Source organism: Rhea americana, unplaced genomic scaffold, assembly GCF_003343005.1.
Source record: "Rhea americana isolate MKP2758 unplaced genomic scaffold, rheAme1 scaffold_3, whole genome shotgun sequence".
Lineage (NCBI taxonomy): Eukaryota > Metazoa > Chordata > Aves > Rheiformes > Rheidae > Rhea > Rhea americana.
This window is the reverse complement of record NW_028186423.1, coordinates 612,299-630,209: the sequence shown is the minus strand read 5'-3', so window position 1 is coordinate 630,209 and position 17,911 is coordinate 612,299. Positions and strand designations below refer to the sequence as shown.

Genomic DNA, 17,911 nt, shown 5'->3' with positions numbered 1-17,911 from the left:
CTCTACACACAATGACTCSTCTCCTTCTCTCTTCCTTTACTGCCTCCATTCTCATCTCACTCCTGTATTTTTGCTGCCTTTTGCTATGTGTCTCCATCTTTCCTTCCCAAATGCTCTATCCCTATCCCAAACTCCCCTCCTGTTGCTGCTGCCCTGACATCTCTGTCATCATCATGAAAGACATCCTTTGGGACAAAGCCAGTGACTCGATGTGAAGCTCTGAGAAGTGCCTGCTGAAGGGGGTAAGCACTTCAACCAGTCATACTGGCATAGGATTATTCTTATTTGTATTTGCAAGGCTTATTCACTTATAAGCAGCCTGAACAGTTTTAGACATGTAGGCCACATGACCTGTGTGCACAGACAGTTGAAAAAAGCTCAGATGAAGTGTCCRTCTTTCCTTCCTGGCTCCAATGCCTTATTCTCATCCTTTACCATTTATTTCTATACAATATTTAGAGTTCAGTTATATGAGGCATCAGGCCCTCACCTCGATCCCTACTCAGCAAGCCGCCTTAGGAATGAGCACAGGCTTCCCTGTGATTCAGGCATGGGTCTCTTTGCTTTGAGCCTTAGTTCATTTTTCAGGAGATCCTGCAGAATCCATGCAAGTGGGATGAGTTGTTGAAATGGGGCCTTAGGCTGAAGCCTTTTAGGAAGCAGTGCTTTTATTTTGCTGTAAAGCACCACGCATATTTAATGATCTACATTAAAAAAAAAAAACAAAAAAAAMTTAAAACAATAGAGCAAGGGCTTCTATTGAAATTCTGGCCGTGCTTAAATCAATACCGAGTTTCCTATTGGCTCTAGGTAGAGTGAAGGCTGCAGATGGAACAAAGAAATTCAAAGAAGATGAAACGCAAATGAGGAAGCTATCTGAAACACTACAGGTTGCTAGAAAGAGGAACAGATGCACGGCAAAATAGAAATAGAGCCTTTCATCTCTATCCTCTGCCACTGCAGCAGTATCCAGGATAGAAATGCTTCCGAGAACATGTGCACATTGGATAGAAAATGGGTGGATAACTAAGGAAGAATAGAGATACCCAGCCAAGCTTTCCTGGACAAATTATCAGTAGAGAAACAAGCACAAAGCATGCTGACTAAATGAGCTAATCAAAATGGACTGAATGGATTGTGGAGGTTATTTTGTATTTTTTTCTTTTTTTTTTTTTACTAATATATCAAGGTAGAAAATAATAGTGGGGAATAATGACATGAATGATTAATGTTTTTATTTGTGCTATAGACGCACTCCATGACACCAACTGAGATCTGGGCAGCACTGTAAAAACACATTGCATGATTCAATCTCTTTCACAAAGAGTTTAATGATGACCAAAAAATTGCACATATAGTAAGCTCCTATTTTTGAATTAGTCACTGGCAAATGAAAGAAAGACTGTAAGATCAGACAATTAAGAGCAGGAAAATCTTTTTAAAAGTTGTTATTAATGCACACCAATTGAAAGAATACTCAGAAAGTGTGAATGCATGCAGAAAAGTCTGACTGCTAAGAGAATTTTAGCTAATGTGCTTACAATAATGAAGCCAGTAATGAAACTGGCTGCATTTTTAGTACTTAGAGAACATACTTGAAAGTGGAAGGATTATTAGTAAAAGGATGACAGTAGGAAATTTAAAGTTAACCAGGTAAGATGGTAAGTGATTTTAGTAATCACTATCATAACAATGTAAATTCCATTTTCTGTAAAGTAAGAGAGCAACTCTTAACATGAGCTCGTAATGAGAAAACCAAAACAAATCCTAATTCATCCTTGAAGAAAGCTCAAAAAGGATTTTAAAGTTTTTTTCTTCTTTTTTACATTAAAAATTCAGATTCAGTCTATGAAGAAACTGATAATGTAAAAATAAATTAAACTGTATCCAGAAAGACCAGAGAATGAAAATGAACTATCTAGAAGAGAAAGAATTTTTGTTCAGACTGTTTAGAGTGTATTTCCCTTCAGAATTATTTAACTTCAAATTTCCTAGGGGGGAAGGGAGGGGAACTTATATTGGATATCTACCAGCCGTTTGATAAAAAGTCAGAGTACTGTAATGTACTGCTAAGGACCTTCAGTAGAGAGGAAAATTCACGAGAGGTCAATCCTGACCTTTCTAACAGGGGAAAAACAGACTTTCCTCCAAAACCTTAGTTCTTATTTACAAATGGCCATACTGAATCAGATCAAAAGTCTATTTAGCCCCACATCCTGTGTCATAAATGATGAATAAAAGAGCTAAGGATGTGAAAACAACAAGTTAAGCAGATAATGAAATTCCTCTTGTATAATCTCCCAGCTCGAGGGTTCTCTAGTTTCTGGGTTTCTTGAATCATGAGTACATCTCTGTGCTTACTTCCATGTACATACGAATATATAAAAGTATAAGGAAGCAAATAAGCTTACAGGCAGGAGGTAACCCTGTATATTGAACTGCAGAGTGAATATTAGTGTCTCTCAGCAGCAAGAGGGGGAAAACATCTACAAGATGACTAGGTCTCATCTGAATCTGAACCATGCAGTTCAGCTCTTCAAATCATTTTCACAAGGCAATGATGTGAAGAGTTGTCATAAAATTCTGGTTGATGATGCCATATCCTTGCTTTAGATTATGCCCAATACTTCAGWAGCCTTTGGTGCTTTCCCTGTTTCCCTCTTCACCCAGTATAAGTGTAGAGCAGGAGTGTGCCTCTAAAGGAGCTGTTAGATTCAGAGAGTCATAGTGTGCTACTCCAATCACAGCCCCTTGCAAAGCTGGGATGCCATTCATATACGGATGGATTTTCCTTGGCCACCACCATGGCTTTTGTTTCAAAGATATACCAGTGACATAAATGAAAATTGTTGTGCTTTGCTTGACCCTCTCAGAGGGTCTAGRCAAAAGCAGGGACTCACTTAGATGCTCTCTCAGTGGCAAGTCTAATGTCTTTGAAGGGGAATTAATAATACCACTCTTACCATCAGCTATGAGTCCTCCTATTTTCAAACTACCTAAGCAGCCCCAAACTACAAATATTCAGCCCCTAGCTGTGATTAGAACTGTGCCAAGAAAAATATACCAATATTCTGTTTTTAGCTAGTGGCTAAACCTGTTTTCAGTACAAATACTTCAGCAGTTCTAGTGAGGATTGCATGCTGCCATTGGTAAAGTGCATTAATTTTTCTAACAACTTGTTTTTCCTTTTTATCTTAAAGTCATGATACTTAGTATCTGAAACAACAACAATAACAACAACAACAACAAAACAGTGTTGGTATGAAGCCTATCTGCGCTCTCCCCTGGAAATACCAGGATATCCTACTGGCGTATACTGGCCCAGTTTGAGTGCTGGGAATTGCTATACTGGATTGCTGCCACTTGTTTGCCTAGTGCCAACGGTAGGCATTAGGCACTTAGTCATTGCAAATAAAATTTAGGGTCACAACCTTCAAACATGTGTAAGTAGGTCTGTGCCCCATTTTCAAAAATTATTGAAAATGAACTAATTGCCACTTTCCAGGTTAGGATGAGGTCCTGTAGCGTATCACTTCATCCTGATGCATGTTAACAGACAACCCATCAATACAACGGCTCCCATAGTCATTGGGATCCCTTTTGAGCAACCTCATGTCCACCAGGAGATAAGGAGACATCCATGATAAATTACAGTGGARAATCTATTTAGCTCTGTAAGCTTATATTCCAGCTTATCCTGTAGGACAAACAATTTGTCTATCCACATCTTTGGACTGGTATTTTGGCATTCAGGCCTTTAATTAAAGCTGAAAGATCCCAGTGACTGTCCATAATCAACTGTGGTGGGTTAGAAGCTCAGGCTTTCTACAAAATGCAGGGGAAGGGTTTAACACATGTCAATGCACAAAAGGCACTGCTAGTTAGCCTATGTGCGTAGCTTAACTAGACCATGCGCGTACATCCCATGGTTGAGGATGTGCTATAAATGTAGCTATGCTCTCAGTTCAAGTAGTATGCCGTGGGTGGCAGGGATCCACTTGGGAACCTGCTGGATCAGGTGCCTGAATGCCTTCTGTCAAATGCGGTAAGGGGAGTCAATCCTGCCTTTCAGAGCACGAGCCCTCACCATTTAGACCACTCTTGGGAAGGAGGGAGGCTTAGGTTCACTTCCTTCCCTGGCATTCAGGGTATTCAAACACAGAGTTCATCTTTCCAAAAGACTGATCTGACCACTAGGCACTGATGTTCTTTAGAGGCCAAAGAAATAAAAGTGAAATTGAAGGCTGGTGCATGTCAAGAAAGTACCCCAACCACAGGGCTACTGGATGAAAACTACCCTCCCACTGTTCCCCTGCAGGAACAAGAAAGACTGACGCATGGACCCTGATGGAGCTTTGGTGCCTGAATCACTTGCAGGTTCATCCATTATGAAGACTGACAAAAATAGTCACATCGGTGAGCATCATTAGTTGCTAAGTACAGTCTACTGCATTTTGGGGTTCTTCTATCCCCTTCGGATACCTAATTCATTTCTGATGGGGTTTTGGCTCTTCACTCACCTACAGGCATTTTGGAAAACATTGTCCAGGGATGCTGCCCTAAACAGTTCAAAATCTCAGTAACAGGTAGATGAAATGTGTGGTGCAAGGAGGAAAGAGTCAGAGAAGAGAACTGAATTGCAACTTGGGTGCAATCTAAAAAACAACAAACAAAAAGAGATCCTCCCCCTTATTTTTTTAAACATGAGGATCAATGTCAGTAAGCTTTAGACTGAAAAGGTGTTTTGAGAGGGGGAAAAAAAAAGGAAATGCATGGAAACTCAGGGGGCAGTGTGACATGTAACTGCTATGGAAGTAAACTAGAAGAATTTAGAAAATCAAGCTGCAAAGAGAGAGTTATCAGAAATCCAGGAAAGCTATCCTTATTTTAAGCTTTGATTCACATCAAGGAAAACTACACAATTTAATAAAAAGAAGGAAATTGACATTTTTCTCTTTTTATCCTTTAAATAACTGAGGAAGCAACATAACAAGGCTTAGACTCCCTGTAGAACTTAAATCAGGGGCTGTAAATTGGTGATGTGACAGCTGTAATACACTTTATTTTGCTGATTATCCTGGCACTGGTATCTTGGTCAGGTAATTAATTCACGTACTGAACACGACCCAAATTTTTAGGGGTAATCCTCTTGGTAATCTTCTAAATACCTACAGGCAGAAATTTGTAGCAAGGATTTTGATACCTGTACTTCCTTAGAGGCTGGGCCATAAGCTGAAATGTTCTGGCCATGCTAATCCTCATTAATAAGAAAGCATTTTATACTGAGACCCACATACACAGTGYATGTGTTCCAGGTGAGTGCACTTCAAGCCCATTTTCTTAATGTATTTCTTCTTCAGTTCCCATAATACTCACTATTTGTTACAATGCTGGCATTTTTAACCAAGTCCAAATTCTTCCCTTCCTTCTGCATATGAAAAGACTCCACATAGTAAGTGGAATTAATCTGTTCCAAACTAGTCACACAAAAGTTAAATGTCCGGTTCAAAGTTATGCCCTCTACGAGTCCTCTGTGGGCAGCAGAGATCTCACTGGAATGGGTAGGTCTGATGATTCATCCCCTGGAGATGCTTTTTTTTCTCTACTAATCGTAACGAAAGCCCAGAATTACCAGCTGAAAGTGGGACATAAATTTTAGACACCTAGATCATGACAGAAGAATGCCAAAAATTGGCATTCAAAAATCCTGTACAAAAGTTCTGCTACAACCCATTATGTCAGTGTGTGGGAAAGCAATGCAAAGGGARGTATGAAAAACATCCCTCAAATCAACTCAAATGCAAGAAAAATCTTGAAAAGTGGAAGCTCATTTCACAGTCTCCATGTTTAGTAATCTTAGTCATATACACATGTAAAGCAAAACATCATCCATCTGTTCATGGCAAGTTTGCAGAGAATTTCAATAAGACACATTAATGCTAATAATGGCCAATGTTTATGATGTTGATAAAATAACCAATGTGGAGCATCTGGAATGCTCATAAAATTTGTTCTTATAGAATTCACAGTTTAACACTTCCCTGAGCCTGTCTTTTCACTGACCTAGTTCTCGTAAGCCATATCTGCCAGCAGCTCTCTCCTTCCTAGCCACTGCTGTGAGTGTGTTACTCTGAGACTCATGTTTTGAAGCCAGACCTACTTCTGTTCTTGTAAGTTCAACATTCAGCACATTACAGAAACAAACCATATAGCCAAACTGAAAGTTTCCACCTGAAACTACAGGGATCTCTATTTCCAAGTGACAGATGTTCCACAACAGTTGGTGACAAACAGGCTAATTTAGACAGATTTAACTAAGGTTCAGCCTGCTGACAATGGGGGATTTTTTTCAAATGCATCTAAAGAAGGCATTTCTGAATACTAGAGCTGGCTGTTGCGCATGAAAATAGAGAGGCCCTGGTGTGAGTTGAACAGCACAGCCATGTGTGATGCCTGCATCTCTGCTACTCACACTGCCTTTTAGTTGCTGAGATGGAAGATGACTTTGCCTAGGCAAATTACCAGGGATGTTAGTGGATCTTTAAATTTCCCTCACTGAACATATGTCCTCAGAAATCAAATGCCTTTGGACCAGATTATTTCTTCCTAAGTTTAAGTATCTAAACTTAAAGGCATTAAAAAGAGAAGCACAGTGGCAGTAGATCTGAAGTGGTCTTTTGAGGTGCTTAGCTCTCCACTGTCTATACAGGAAACTTTCAGAGGATACTTTCTTAATCCAGGAAGCTTGAGTAAGTCCATCCAAGTGTCTGTCTTTAKCCCTAACTTTTGAATCATGACCCCTGAAGTACCAGAATGTTACTGCAGGAAAGCCTTTAAAATTTATTTTTTGTGTAAAGCTTAGGGGTGTGATTCAGAAATTAYAATGCCAACTGTATTAACCTCCATCTGGCAAACTGTCTTGCTGTTTGTTTTTAACTTTCATACTAGGGSTGGTCCAGGCTCTATCTTTATGAGAATTACAAGGCCTCTTGTTTGAGTAGCATGAGGTCATTTTATCATGTGGATTAGACAAAAGAGATGAACCCCAAGGTATTGCAGAGACATATTAAAACTCTGCAACAATGAAATGTCCTATCCTGTCCTGTCCTGTCCTGTCCTCTCCTTTTCTCTCCTCTCCTCCTCAAGAAGACCTCTAGGCAAGCATRCTGATGACTTTTATGAAGGAACCCCATTAAGGTAACTGAATTGATTATGTTTCTGTACTAAGGAAATAGCTGCCAGCACCGAATATTTAAAGCAGTTTATCTGTCAAATTAATACTGGTATTGTATCAGCCAAGTAGTCCCACTGCCAGCAGCAGCACAGCATATTCTCTTACTGTGGAAGTGGCCTGATAGGCTGTGATTATATCCCTAAAAGTTGTGCAGTCCTACTTCCTTTGAACGAAACCTAGCCTAAATATATATCCTGATTGTCCTCTAGTCGGTAATTGACCTAGTTAATTAGAGTTCTTATACCTACAGCTCACAGGTTACAGATCRCTTCTCTCCACATAAAGCATGATCTTTGTTCAGAGCAGGGATGCTTCTGTCTGGTTTGCTCCTGAAGTGTTATGTCTACGTAACTGTAGACAGTATGCCTAAAGCATGTCTTCATCTACTAATAAAAAAAAAAAACTACTGAAACTTTGCTCACCTTGAGAAATAAGCTCTTACGAATGGTCCTTGTTCCTCCAAATTGCCTTAGAGTATGAAATAGCATATGAGGTAGAATATGACTGCGTTGCAACTACTTACCCCCAAAAAACAAATAAATGATAAAGAAACTACTACCACCACCACCACCAGCACTACACTGACACTGGACAAAAAGGGGTTACTTACATTGAGTGAGGATCCCTGTTAAGGCATTTTTAAAACTCTCCTTGGCTTGCTCCATTTCTTGCTCATGAGCGGCCTTTTCGTTCATGAGCCGGCGAACGTGGCTGTTTGCYGACTGCACCATCGAGTAAAACTGGTTTGCAGAGCGACGATTCACCTCGCCTCGCTCGATCCAGGTRAGCAGCACTGTGATGGCCTCTGAAAACTTGCTATCATCTAGGACAATCAAAGCACAGGTTTTAAATTACAGATATAAATATCCTGCCGAGAACACATTTTCTGCTCCGTGTCACATTAAAATCACCACAACTCTTGCTTGCACTATATCATACTGGGCAACTTTTGGGTCCKTTGTTCTATCAGGTATAGGAAGCCAACACGACTGTGTGAAGCTCCACAAAGCTTCCTTCAAGACTTGTCTTATTATTTTAACAGTGCTCTCACGACACAAGCAAAGCAAAAAAAGAAAGAAAAAATCAAAAAATCCCTGTGGCCTGACTCCTCATTTACACAACAATTCTCGTTAGCTGTTTTAGCAATATAAAATGACTTTGCACTGGGAGTAGCGGTAATAATGATTATCAGGCACCTTTATGTTACCAGAGCCATTGAAGAAATCTGGCCTTGTTAATCAGCTTGGCCAAAAGCTCAGTCTTGGAGCTTGGGCTCAGTCATGCTTTTGTCAACAGATTTCACTAACATAGCTTTTCTAATTAATGAACGATGACTAAGCTGAACAATTCCTACTCAAAGCACTGATTAATTATAAGCAACTGCTTTGAACAGATGATCTGTCTATATTTTCTATGTTGTTTTACATACTTTTTTTTAAAGGAGCCCTGACAAATACCTTTATTACTRTTTTATGTTTACTATTCAGGTAACTAAAGTTGTTATATTTCTCTGCAAAAAGATCAATAAAACTYGTGGTTAGATTTTGTGCCCTCCTCCAAAGTAATCTCATTTCTTCTGACAGTGCAGTCGCCTTCCTCAGAAGACTCTTAACACAGGATCCATTATACTTCTGGTTTCATTCAGACAACACTTTTTTTTTTTTTTAAGTCACATTTAGATTGAATTGCAAGAAAATGCTGTTACAACAATGTCATTCTATGGAACCATTTTTGTGCAAATCAATCTCATCTTTTCCATAGGTTTTTATTTTTTAAACTTCATTTTTTAAAATAAATCATTTTAAATACTTCATCTGGTCCTTGGTGTTTAGATTTCTTCACATACTTTAGATGGTTGGTATATATTTCTATAGGAGAAGGTATATAGTTTTGATGGGGAGAGGTAGTAGGTTTATAACCTAWAGTCATTTAAAATGAAAATTAGAAAATCCTGGACCAGCCATGTTAAAGGATGCAGAAAGGTGGAACAAAGGCATTGCATTCCATGTGCAAAGAATAACGAAATACTAGTAYTTAAGTGATGATTTGGACTTTTATTCTGAGCTACTAATCACTTCCTTAAAAGGTGAGGAACCTAAAATGCAAGGAGCACAAATGAAATGCTCTGYGCTGACAGTTTGGGAAGAATATGTTCTACATTGCCTAATCTTTAGCATCTTATTAAMTGAACCACGCCTGCAGCTGCAGCAAGGGGACTTGTGCTCCACACRTAGATAAGCATGTTCATCTGAGATCCCTGAAAAAAATCCACAAAATAAGAGCATCATAATTTCCTCTCTTTCTACCATGATGTACAGCAATTTRTACATGAGGTACCACCAGTTGTTACTTTACACTGACATATGATTGTACATCATCATTTATTAAGTAATTGTCTCATGGGAGGAAGATTCTCTTAGGRGTCTTTTCTTTCCCTGTTATCCCCTTARATAAGTCTCCAGTTCCTACCTTTTCTGGATACAGACAAGACAGATATATATTAAGTGGCTCTGATGAGTAAAGTTAGCTGAACATGGACCTCAGAAAAGCCAGGTGTACACAAGACTGATGCAAGGTGTATTCATTGCAAGAAAACACTGGGAATAAACATTTTTTCCAAGCTTGGGAAAATCTTCAGCCTGCTGAAATACAAGGGAACTGGACGTCGTGGATGTGCCAAGAACTTACTCCTGGACTATAATGTTTATTATAATTACAGCAGTCAATAAGAATAACCTGTTATGGCTTCTGAGAATGTTACTGTGCCATTTCCTACAGTCTGTAGAGCCAGACCACTTTGTGGATGGTACCAGCCTGTTAACACTGAGAGTGCCGTCTGACTGTGAATACCCAGTGACTACAGCTGAATGTTTTTCTTTTAGCTTGTGGACATCACTATCTGTAATGGTAATGACCACATGTAATTTATCACCCAACACTGAAGTATCATTTAGAGTAAATTATTCCATTCAATCTAGGTCAAGAAATGAACATCAAAGTTGGGAGACATGACACACAGAAGTACCTCTGAAGAGGTAACGCCGTGACATTGAAGGAGCCGTGTACAGAACTGAGCAAAACTTTTCATTGAGATGCATTAGCAAAATCAGTTGCACAGACCCATTCTCCTATTTTCTTACTTTAATCTCTCCACAGTATGTGGCTACATGTTGTTTTGCTATAGACTCTACATGAAATGAAAACACCCTTCCTTTTGTTTTGTTTCTATCAAGCACAGTTGGTGTCTAGAAGAGATGCTCATAAACATACCGTCTTTCTGCCAGATAGATTCAACCCATTTAAAAAGACACATTGAAAAGCTGTTTTCAACATATTATATTGTCAGAAAGTTACAGAGGTCTGTGGGCCTGTTACAGTTAATTCATGGCTCTGTTCTAGCAGGAGAAAAAAACTTTCAGTGGCAAGCATCAGAAATGTCATTGATTACATAATTAGGAGATACATTAAAAATGCTAGAGGGTAATATATGCACTATGGAAGTACATTAGTAAATAAAATCTTTACAGTTTTAAAATTTCTTTATTTCACGTTTGTTTCTAACTTTTATATTCAGAAGTCTGCTACTCTGTGACTGGTATAAGGCAACTCAATGTGAATTAATTTTCTTTATCCAGAAAGCAGGGATTTACTTGGAAAATCAGATTTCTATACCAGGTTGTTCATTAATTTTTTATTTAGTAGATAAATAGCAGAAGAAACAGCAATGGAATCCAATATAAGTAGAGAATGAATTGTCCTGTATTTGCAGTCACTCTTTAAAAAACTACAACAAAATGTTTCATTCTATTCAAAATTATTCCCTTGAGGTAGAATGCATAGAAATACACACTTTAAAAACATACTCTTAAAACAGATTCCTTTATATAAGAGATGCTCCAGTGTGTAACTGTTTCTTTAAAATGAACACACAGTGAATCATTCCCTGCACTTAAGTATTTTCTCCTCCAAGTTACAGCATATTTTAAGCAAATAGGGAAGAATTCATCTCCTTTATGTCATCTAAGTTAGCACTCCCAGGCTCCCAGTACAGTCACGGAAGGAGATGGACACTTCTCAGACACGCTTTGTCGGTTCTCTTTCAGCTGTCTACTTGAAGGCGAGATAAACTGTGCCCTAGAAGAGCCTGCTTCCCTCAACTGGCTGTAAAGGGAGTCTGCAGTGACTTGCTCATATATAGACATCTGTACAACAGACATCTGCGTTAAGTCAGAGGAGACCCAACTCCAACAGAAATATAGCAGTTATAAAACACCTATGCAGTATTTGTGTACTTATGTTACTACAGCCGTACTGTAAACTGTGAGGTACGGTATTTCTTTTAAATATTATTATTCTGTTGAGGATGACTTGCTCGGTGCCTATTGATAGAGATTTTCAGGTGCTCCTACACTTAGTTACAGGCCTCTGGAGACAAGATATTTCAAATTTATTTTGTATCAACTGAAGATATTTGGCACTTGAATCCTAGCTCACAACTTAGATGGAAAGAAATATAAAGAAAAGAAAATGCATCCCTCAAGCTGCCTGGAAAATCACCATTAGGGATATTCCTATGAAAAAAAGAGGAACAATTGTTGACAAATGCTTTGCATTTTTTTACGATTTGACCCTCTATAAGCAACCTCAACTGATACAAACTTCTTAATAGAAGAAGCTATGACAAGAACTGCTACAAAATGGCATACTGGAGACAAATGTAGGAAACAAAGATTTTACTCTCAGTTTATGGAGTTTCCTTGGTGTAGAACAGCGCAGAATTCAGAATCTGAAATTTTTGGACTACTCATCTCTCAGGGTTAACCATTTGCATACAGTACTATCAGCACAGGGGTGACAGTTTCTAAAGCCTTGACCATTAGAAAGGAGATAGACTAATCTACCACTCTGAAGCCAGGCATTCAAATATTCAATTATTACTATCATTTTCGCATTTAGAGGTATATTTCAAACAGACAACTTTATATTTCTATATTTAGAAATATAAACTCTACTTCTCACTAGGAAAAGATGGAACGATGGGGCTACAGCTGCTTTTAGACTTTTTAGGCTTTTTATCTTCCCAACTCTACACTTCTTCAAAGTTTTGGRAAGTGTCTGACATAATTCATACAACATCGGAGGCTTGTCTAAATTAGAGCAATCTTTCTACGTTGTCCTATAGTCCATGGTGTTTTCCAGAGCCTGCAGCACATTGTCCATAGTCTTCTTCCCCTAAAGCAATCTCCTAGACTTACAAAGACATGTAAAGAGGACTGAGCTGTTACTCTTTATCCTCATGCCTACACCTAGAAAGTGCCTGCACTGGCTGCATATGTTTAGGGTTGTGTTAATTTGTCTCATTTTTCCTCTGGCCCTTCTGTAAGATGGGAAGGGGTCAGTGTGCCCTTATTCTAAGCTCTGCCCTGACCGTTAGAAATCCAGTTAACAAATACTTCATGGAAGTGTCACCAAAGCGGAGAATGACTGTGCTAGAGCATGTGTATAGAGAGGCTCATGGGATATGTCTATGACAGCTTGTCCTCTGTCAGCTGTGCCATAGAAAGATGGTATGTCCCCCATGTCATCCCCTGCTGCTCTTCCCTGTCCCTTTGCTCGTGGTCACCCTGCCCTCAGGTCTGCCTGAGGCCCCCCTCCACATGGAGGTCCATCCACCTGATCACTCCCCAGCTCCAGTTTGGGAAAGCGAGCCCAGTCCTGCTACTACAGGAAGCGGTAATGGCCAGCTCAAGATGGTGACTTCTTCAGTCTGTATCACCACAGCCAGGAGAGGATGTTTGACTGAGGTTACTATCAATCTGTCATCTTATTTGGTAATTTATTAGCCTACAACTAAGATTTCTAAACTGAAAACATTGAGTTTRCTACAAAAAATAGTAAATCAAGCCAGCTGGCTGACATGGGTGAATCAAGCCAGGGAAAAGTTTTACTAACCTCACTCATAAGTAAGTACAGCACAGGTCCCCTGTGCATCAGGAACAATTTGCTTCCTAGCACACGACGTATTTGGTGCCACAATGCTGACCTATTTTTCTCTTGGCTTAAGAGCTTCTCCTGCACACAGTGCCTGCCACTGACCTAGAAACATGTCTTCAGTCTAGCACCTCAACCTCTTTTTTCCCCTGGTCAAATAACTTACATAATTGTAAATTACATAATTGTAAACACATCAGTCTGGTACTTCTGGAATTAATAACTTTTTTAACCCAAAGGCATAATAAGCTAGCATCAGAAAATCCAGATTCTCAGTGCTAAAGGGTTTCTTTTAAAGAATGATTAATCATCCACCTTAGTATCTCTTAAATAGCCTTACCTGTATTCTATATCCAAGAAACATTTCCAGTTACATAATAAATGATCAGCTGAGACTAGATTTTTAAATACATGCACTCACACATATGTATATACACACATTCACTAAAAGATACCCCCAAAAGAAATCTCTCCTCACTGTATAATCAATCTCTTCCAAATTCAAATTGCACAAGATTCTTTCAGAGGTGGGTGTATTGTGTGAGACACAGAAATCCATTATCTTATCCTGCTGATGCCATTATTTCCAATAAAATGTAATTATGAGGGTATTGAGTTTCCTCTCTATTTCTCAAAGTCATACCACAAACTTTCAGATCAGTGAGCTGTATTATCCCGGTTCACAGTAATTAACTTGAGTCATTTTGCAGCGCTGTCCATTTAATCAAGTGGGTTTATATTAAAACCTTAAAATTTGCTGTGATATAATATAGATTAGGTGAGGGAGGACCATTTTTAGTAACACACTTTTAACAGCAAACATATTTCTTCCAGGCTTAGAGAGCAAGGTACCCAGGGAACTGGGTTACCAGGCCATGGATAGCTGAACCCACCTTAAATTCTTCTGCCAGGAGACAAAAGTGTCCTCACGATGTGCCTGCTCATAGCCCCTCYGTGAGGCTCTTTGAGCCAGATGTATTGTGTCACAACAGATGTCAGCAGCATATGGAAGAAGGAAGGGGGAAAGGATGGTCTAAAAACGGGAAGGGTGAGTGAACAGATTTGACACTAAAGCATTGAAACATGTCTATTATAGGTCTCTATCTTGATATACTACTAATAAAAAAAGATTATGCTAAAAAAAGGGTCTGGATTCTTTCAGCAGCAATTAAGCTTGGCATTCATTAGATTTGCTAAGAAGATCTCAGCATTGCCTCCCTTTCTGACACAGACTTGCACTGAATTTGATCCTTTCTATGTGAGACTTGCCTCCTTGGATATCCAGACTGCTTCTGCAGCACTCCAGAAGTCTGGCTCTCAAGTACACAGTGATAATGAAAGCAGCGTGGTTTCCTTCTCAGTGAAATATCCTATTTCCCAAGCAATTAAATGTTGTTTATATTTCAAACGATGTGCAAGGGTTGAGATTGTCAGGCTTGATGTTACCTGAATCTTGCACAAGATGCATCCCCAGTTAGTTCATTCTACTGTAACTGCCATCTATTTATTTAAATTTCCAATCTGTTCTCTCTTCAGGGGATAATACAGTGCCTGACAAAGAAGCAGCTTCTCAGTTTTTCAGATTATATTTTTTTAAATGGAAAACCACATGAATAACTTTTCTGCACTCATAAAGAGACATGGTATTTAAAAGGGAGGTAAGTATCAGGGTATTGTATATGGCTTGCAGATGTTTATGGCTCCTTTTCCCAAAATATTTAAAAAACAGATACTCAGATATGAAAAGATGTCTTTGTTAGATAGTGGAACTATTTAACTACCTGCAGCAAATAAGACAGATGCAGTATTTTAAAAGAGCTTATTTGCAGGAAGCAATTTCTGGAGATGATACCTTTAGGTACAGATATGCTTGAATTAAGAATATCATAATGTTCAAAATTCTGCTTTGAAACACAAATGTCATAAGCACACAGATTAAAATGATTTGTTCCAATGCACCTGACAGAGCAGAGTTCCACTTAAAGATAAAAGATCAACATGTTCAGCCTATCTCTCTCTAGTTGTGTGATGTTCTGCGTGCCACATTACTCAACCATTTATAATGCACTCATGAAAACAGATGTCAGAATATGCAAATTTGATCCCAAATATCTACTGACACATCTCACTGTGCTGTAATAAAGYATCTGATTCAACACTGAGGAATCAAAAATCTGAAAGACACACACCAAACAGAAAAGCTTCAACGAACCAGAAGACAAAATGGTYACATTTTTATAATACGACCTCAAATGCCTTTTAAAGATGAGGATTCAGGTTTACAGTCACACTTCACTGTAAAAAAGACCTTGGTTTCCCAGAATTCACATCTATCAAATTTTTGAGACATTTCAGCAAGGAAATGTAGACTTTTACCAAAGGCAAGTGCACCTCAGAAAGAAGGCCAAAAGTTAAATTAATCGGACTTATACTTAGCTGTTATTTTATTTCAGAAAATGATTCATTGAAACTACTTACACTTTTGTGTCAAATTTTGGAATATTTGGACCATAAAGTATATTTGAAGAATATCTTTTGAAAAAAAAWTTTTTTCCTTTATTATTTTTTAACAAACAGTGCTTTTTTTATTTTTCCTTTTCCCATCCAAATCTACTTCAGTGCTTTGGAAGGTCAAAAAAACCCAAACAAAAATAACTTCTCATGTAAAATTAAACAGTGGTTTTATTTTCTCAACTGGCTTTCAAACCTAAAATAACTGGCACAACCCAAAAACTGATTGGCGCAGCCCTGATCTGAGAATGTATGAGAAGGAGGTCACATACATACATCCATACAGCTCAAATATTAAAGTTCATCTCATTCTGATAAACCTRTCTCAGTTCTCTTCTGTCTTCTATTTGCTGGACTCATGAAGAAGGCTTGTAAACTTTATGTGCAAGTGCATGAAATAGATTTAAATTGAGTATTCTGTGACAAGTGGTCTTTCCAATGCAGTAAAAGTTGGCTTTATATGAGCAATCATTTCCTTGGGTTCTCTCTCTCTCTAGGTCTAGCTGTGACCAACACAGACATCAATAGTAGCCGCAAATTATCAATGTAGAACAATTCAAGCTTAATCAGTGAGCGTTAGTAGTTTGGATGCATATTTTTAGAGCTGCAGGCTAAGATCTGTGAGGCCTAGACAAAAGGTACTGGCAATGACAGACAATGTCACTCTCAATGGCAGATAATGCCATGTAGTAAACGGGGACAATAGGAAAATACAATTTGTAATGAATTGCACTACTCTACGGTTTCATTGGTTTCCCTTATTATTCCCAATGACTTCTGCATAAATCCATGTTCCCAGCAAGTTCTTTCTAGATATGAAGGGATTTGGGCCTGGAGCCTGGTCTGCAGTCAGCAGGAAATGGAGAACAAGCCATGAYCCTCAAGCTTTCGCAGAAAAAATGTACTAGAAGAATCTTCCCAGTCCCAGYCACCAGGCAGTCAATTTTGAGAAACCAGCTCTTTTCAGTTTAGCTCCTTATCAGTGCCATGGCATGCTAAAGGGACTTGTGCAGTGGAAGAAAATTACTTTCAAATGTCAAAAATCAGGATGTAAAACTTGGTGCCGAGCAATGTTCATTAGTTCCTCAGTTTGCTGCTTCATAGGAACATGTGGCAACATCAGCAATGCCAGAGGAGCTTGGAGTTCTGGCAGCAGACTGTTAGAGTGAAGAACTGCACTTTCCCAAGAAAAATGTGAYGTTACTTGAAACGTGACTGAGGCATTTCCTGGAGGTTAAGCATTAACTGGGGCCACTGAGAAGCAAGTCTAAAAGTCTGAACATAGATTCATCATCCCCCAAACAAAACAGCCCAGACTGAGACCCCAGTTCTCATCTGGGAGACAGAAGGCCTCAGCTCTTCTGTGGAAAAGTACAGGGAATTTCAAAATGAGGAAAAAGTACCCTCGCACTGATTTTACATGGTTGCGATGGTAAATAAACATCAAGCCCTGATTCTTAAAAGTTTTCATGGTACAGGTCAATATTTCAGATGCTGCTGCAGGAACAGGAAAAAAAAAAAAAAAAAAAAAGAGGATAAATACCTCTAAGTAGCAACTGTCCTAGACTACTTCCTGAATACGCATCTGGATATTTTACAAGAGGGCATAATGATAATAGCAAACTGTTTACAGATGTTTGCAAATCTTATGGCAAGGCAGAGAGGACTTGATTTTCAACAAAGGCATACAGAAGTACAAAGATGACTTTACAGCAGCAGTTCTTCTCAGGCCTCCATCCCAAGTTCTCTGAGAAACAAAATAGGTGGCCTTTCTGGCCACATCTAGCAACGGGATCCAGAAGCACCTCRATTGCTCTCTTCTTGATAAAAGAAAGCAAAGGACAGGGGATGAACATCTAGGTCATGCAGAGCCCCTTTCCAGTCCCGGTCCCCAGAGCATCCGTTTCAATGCCGTTCCCTAAATACAGTAAGCAAATGTCCTGAACACTCCACATGCCAAACTTGCATGCCCGAAATAAAAGGTCTGCTGATCACTCTTTCAAAGAATAAGCTCATCCCCATCTGGAGTCAGGAAGAAATACTGCCCAATGGTACAGTTGCATATGGGTAAGTGTATTTTGAGACTGTATAACTTCCTCCAAATCATTTAGCATTGGCCACTGTCAGAAACAGTGTAGCAAATGAGACAGGCCATGGGTCATATGGCAAATTGAT

At 39.0% G+C, this 17,911-nt stretch overlaps 1 protein-coding gene across 8 annotated transcripts in view; it reads right to left on the bottom strand.

Moving 5' to 3' along the window:
* ENOX1 (ecto-NOX disulfide-thiol exchanger 1) overlaps positions 1-17,911 on the bottom strand; it is a 362,080-nt gene that overhangs the window by 72,497 nt on the left and 271,672 nt on the right. For all 8 annotated transcript variants that reach the window (XM_085309444.1, XM_085309441.1, XM_085309448.1 and 5 more), the window contains one exon: positions 7,845-8,057. In XM_085309444.1, coding sequence (XP_085165570.1) covers positions 7,845-8,057 — 213 coding nt within the window. The remainder of the gene's footprint in view (positions 1-7,844; positions 8,058-17,911) is intronic.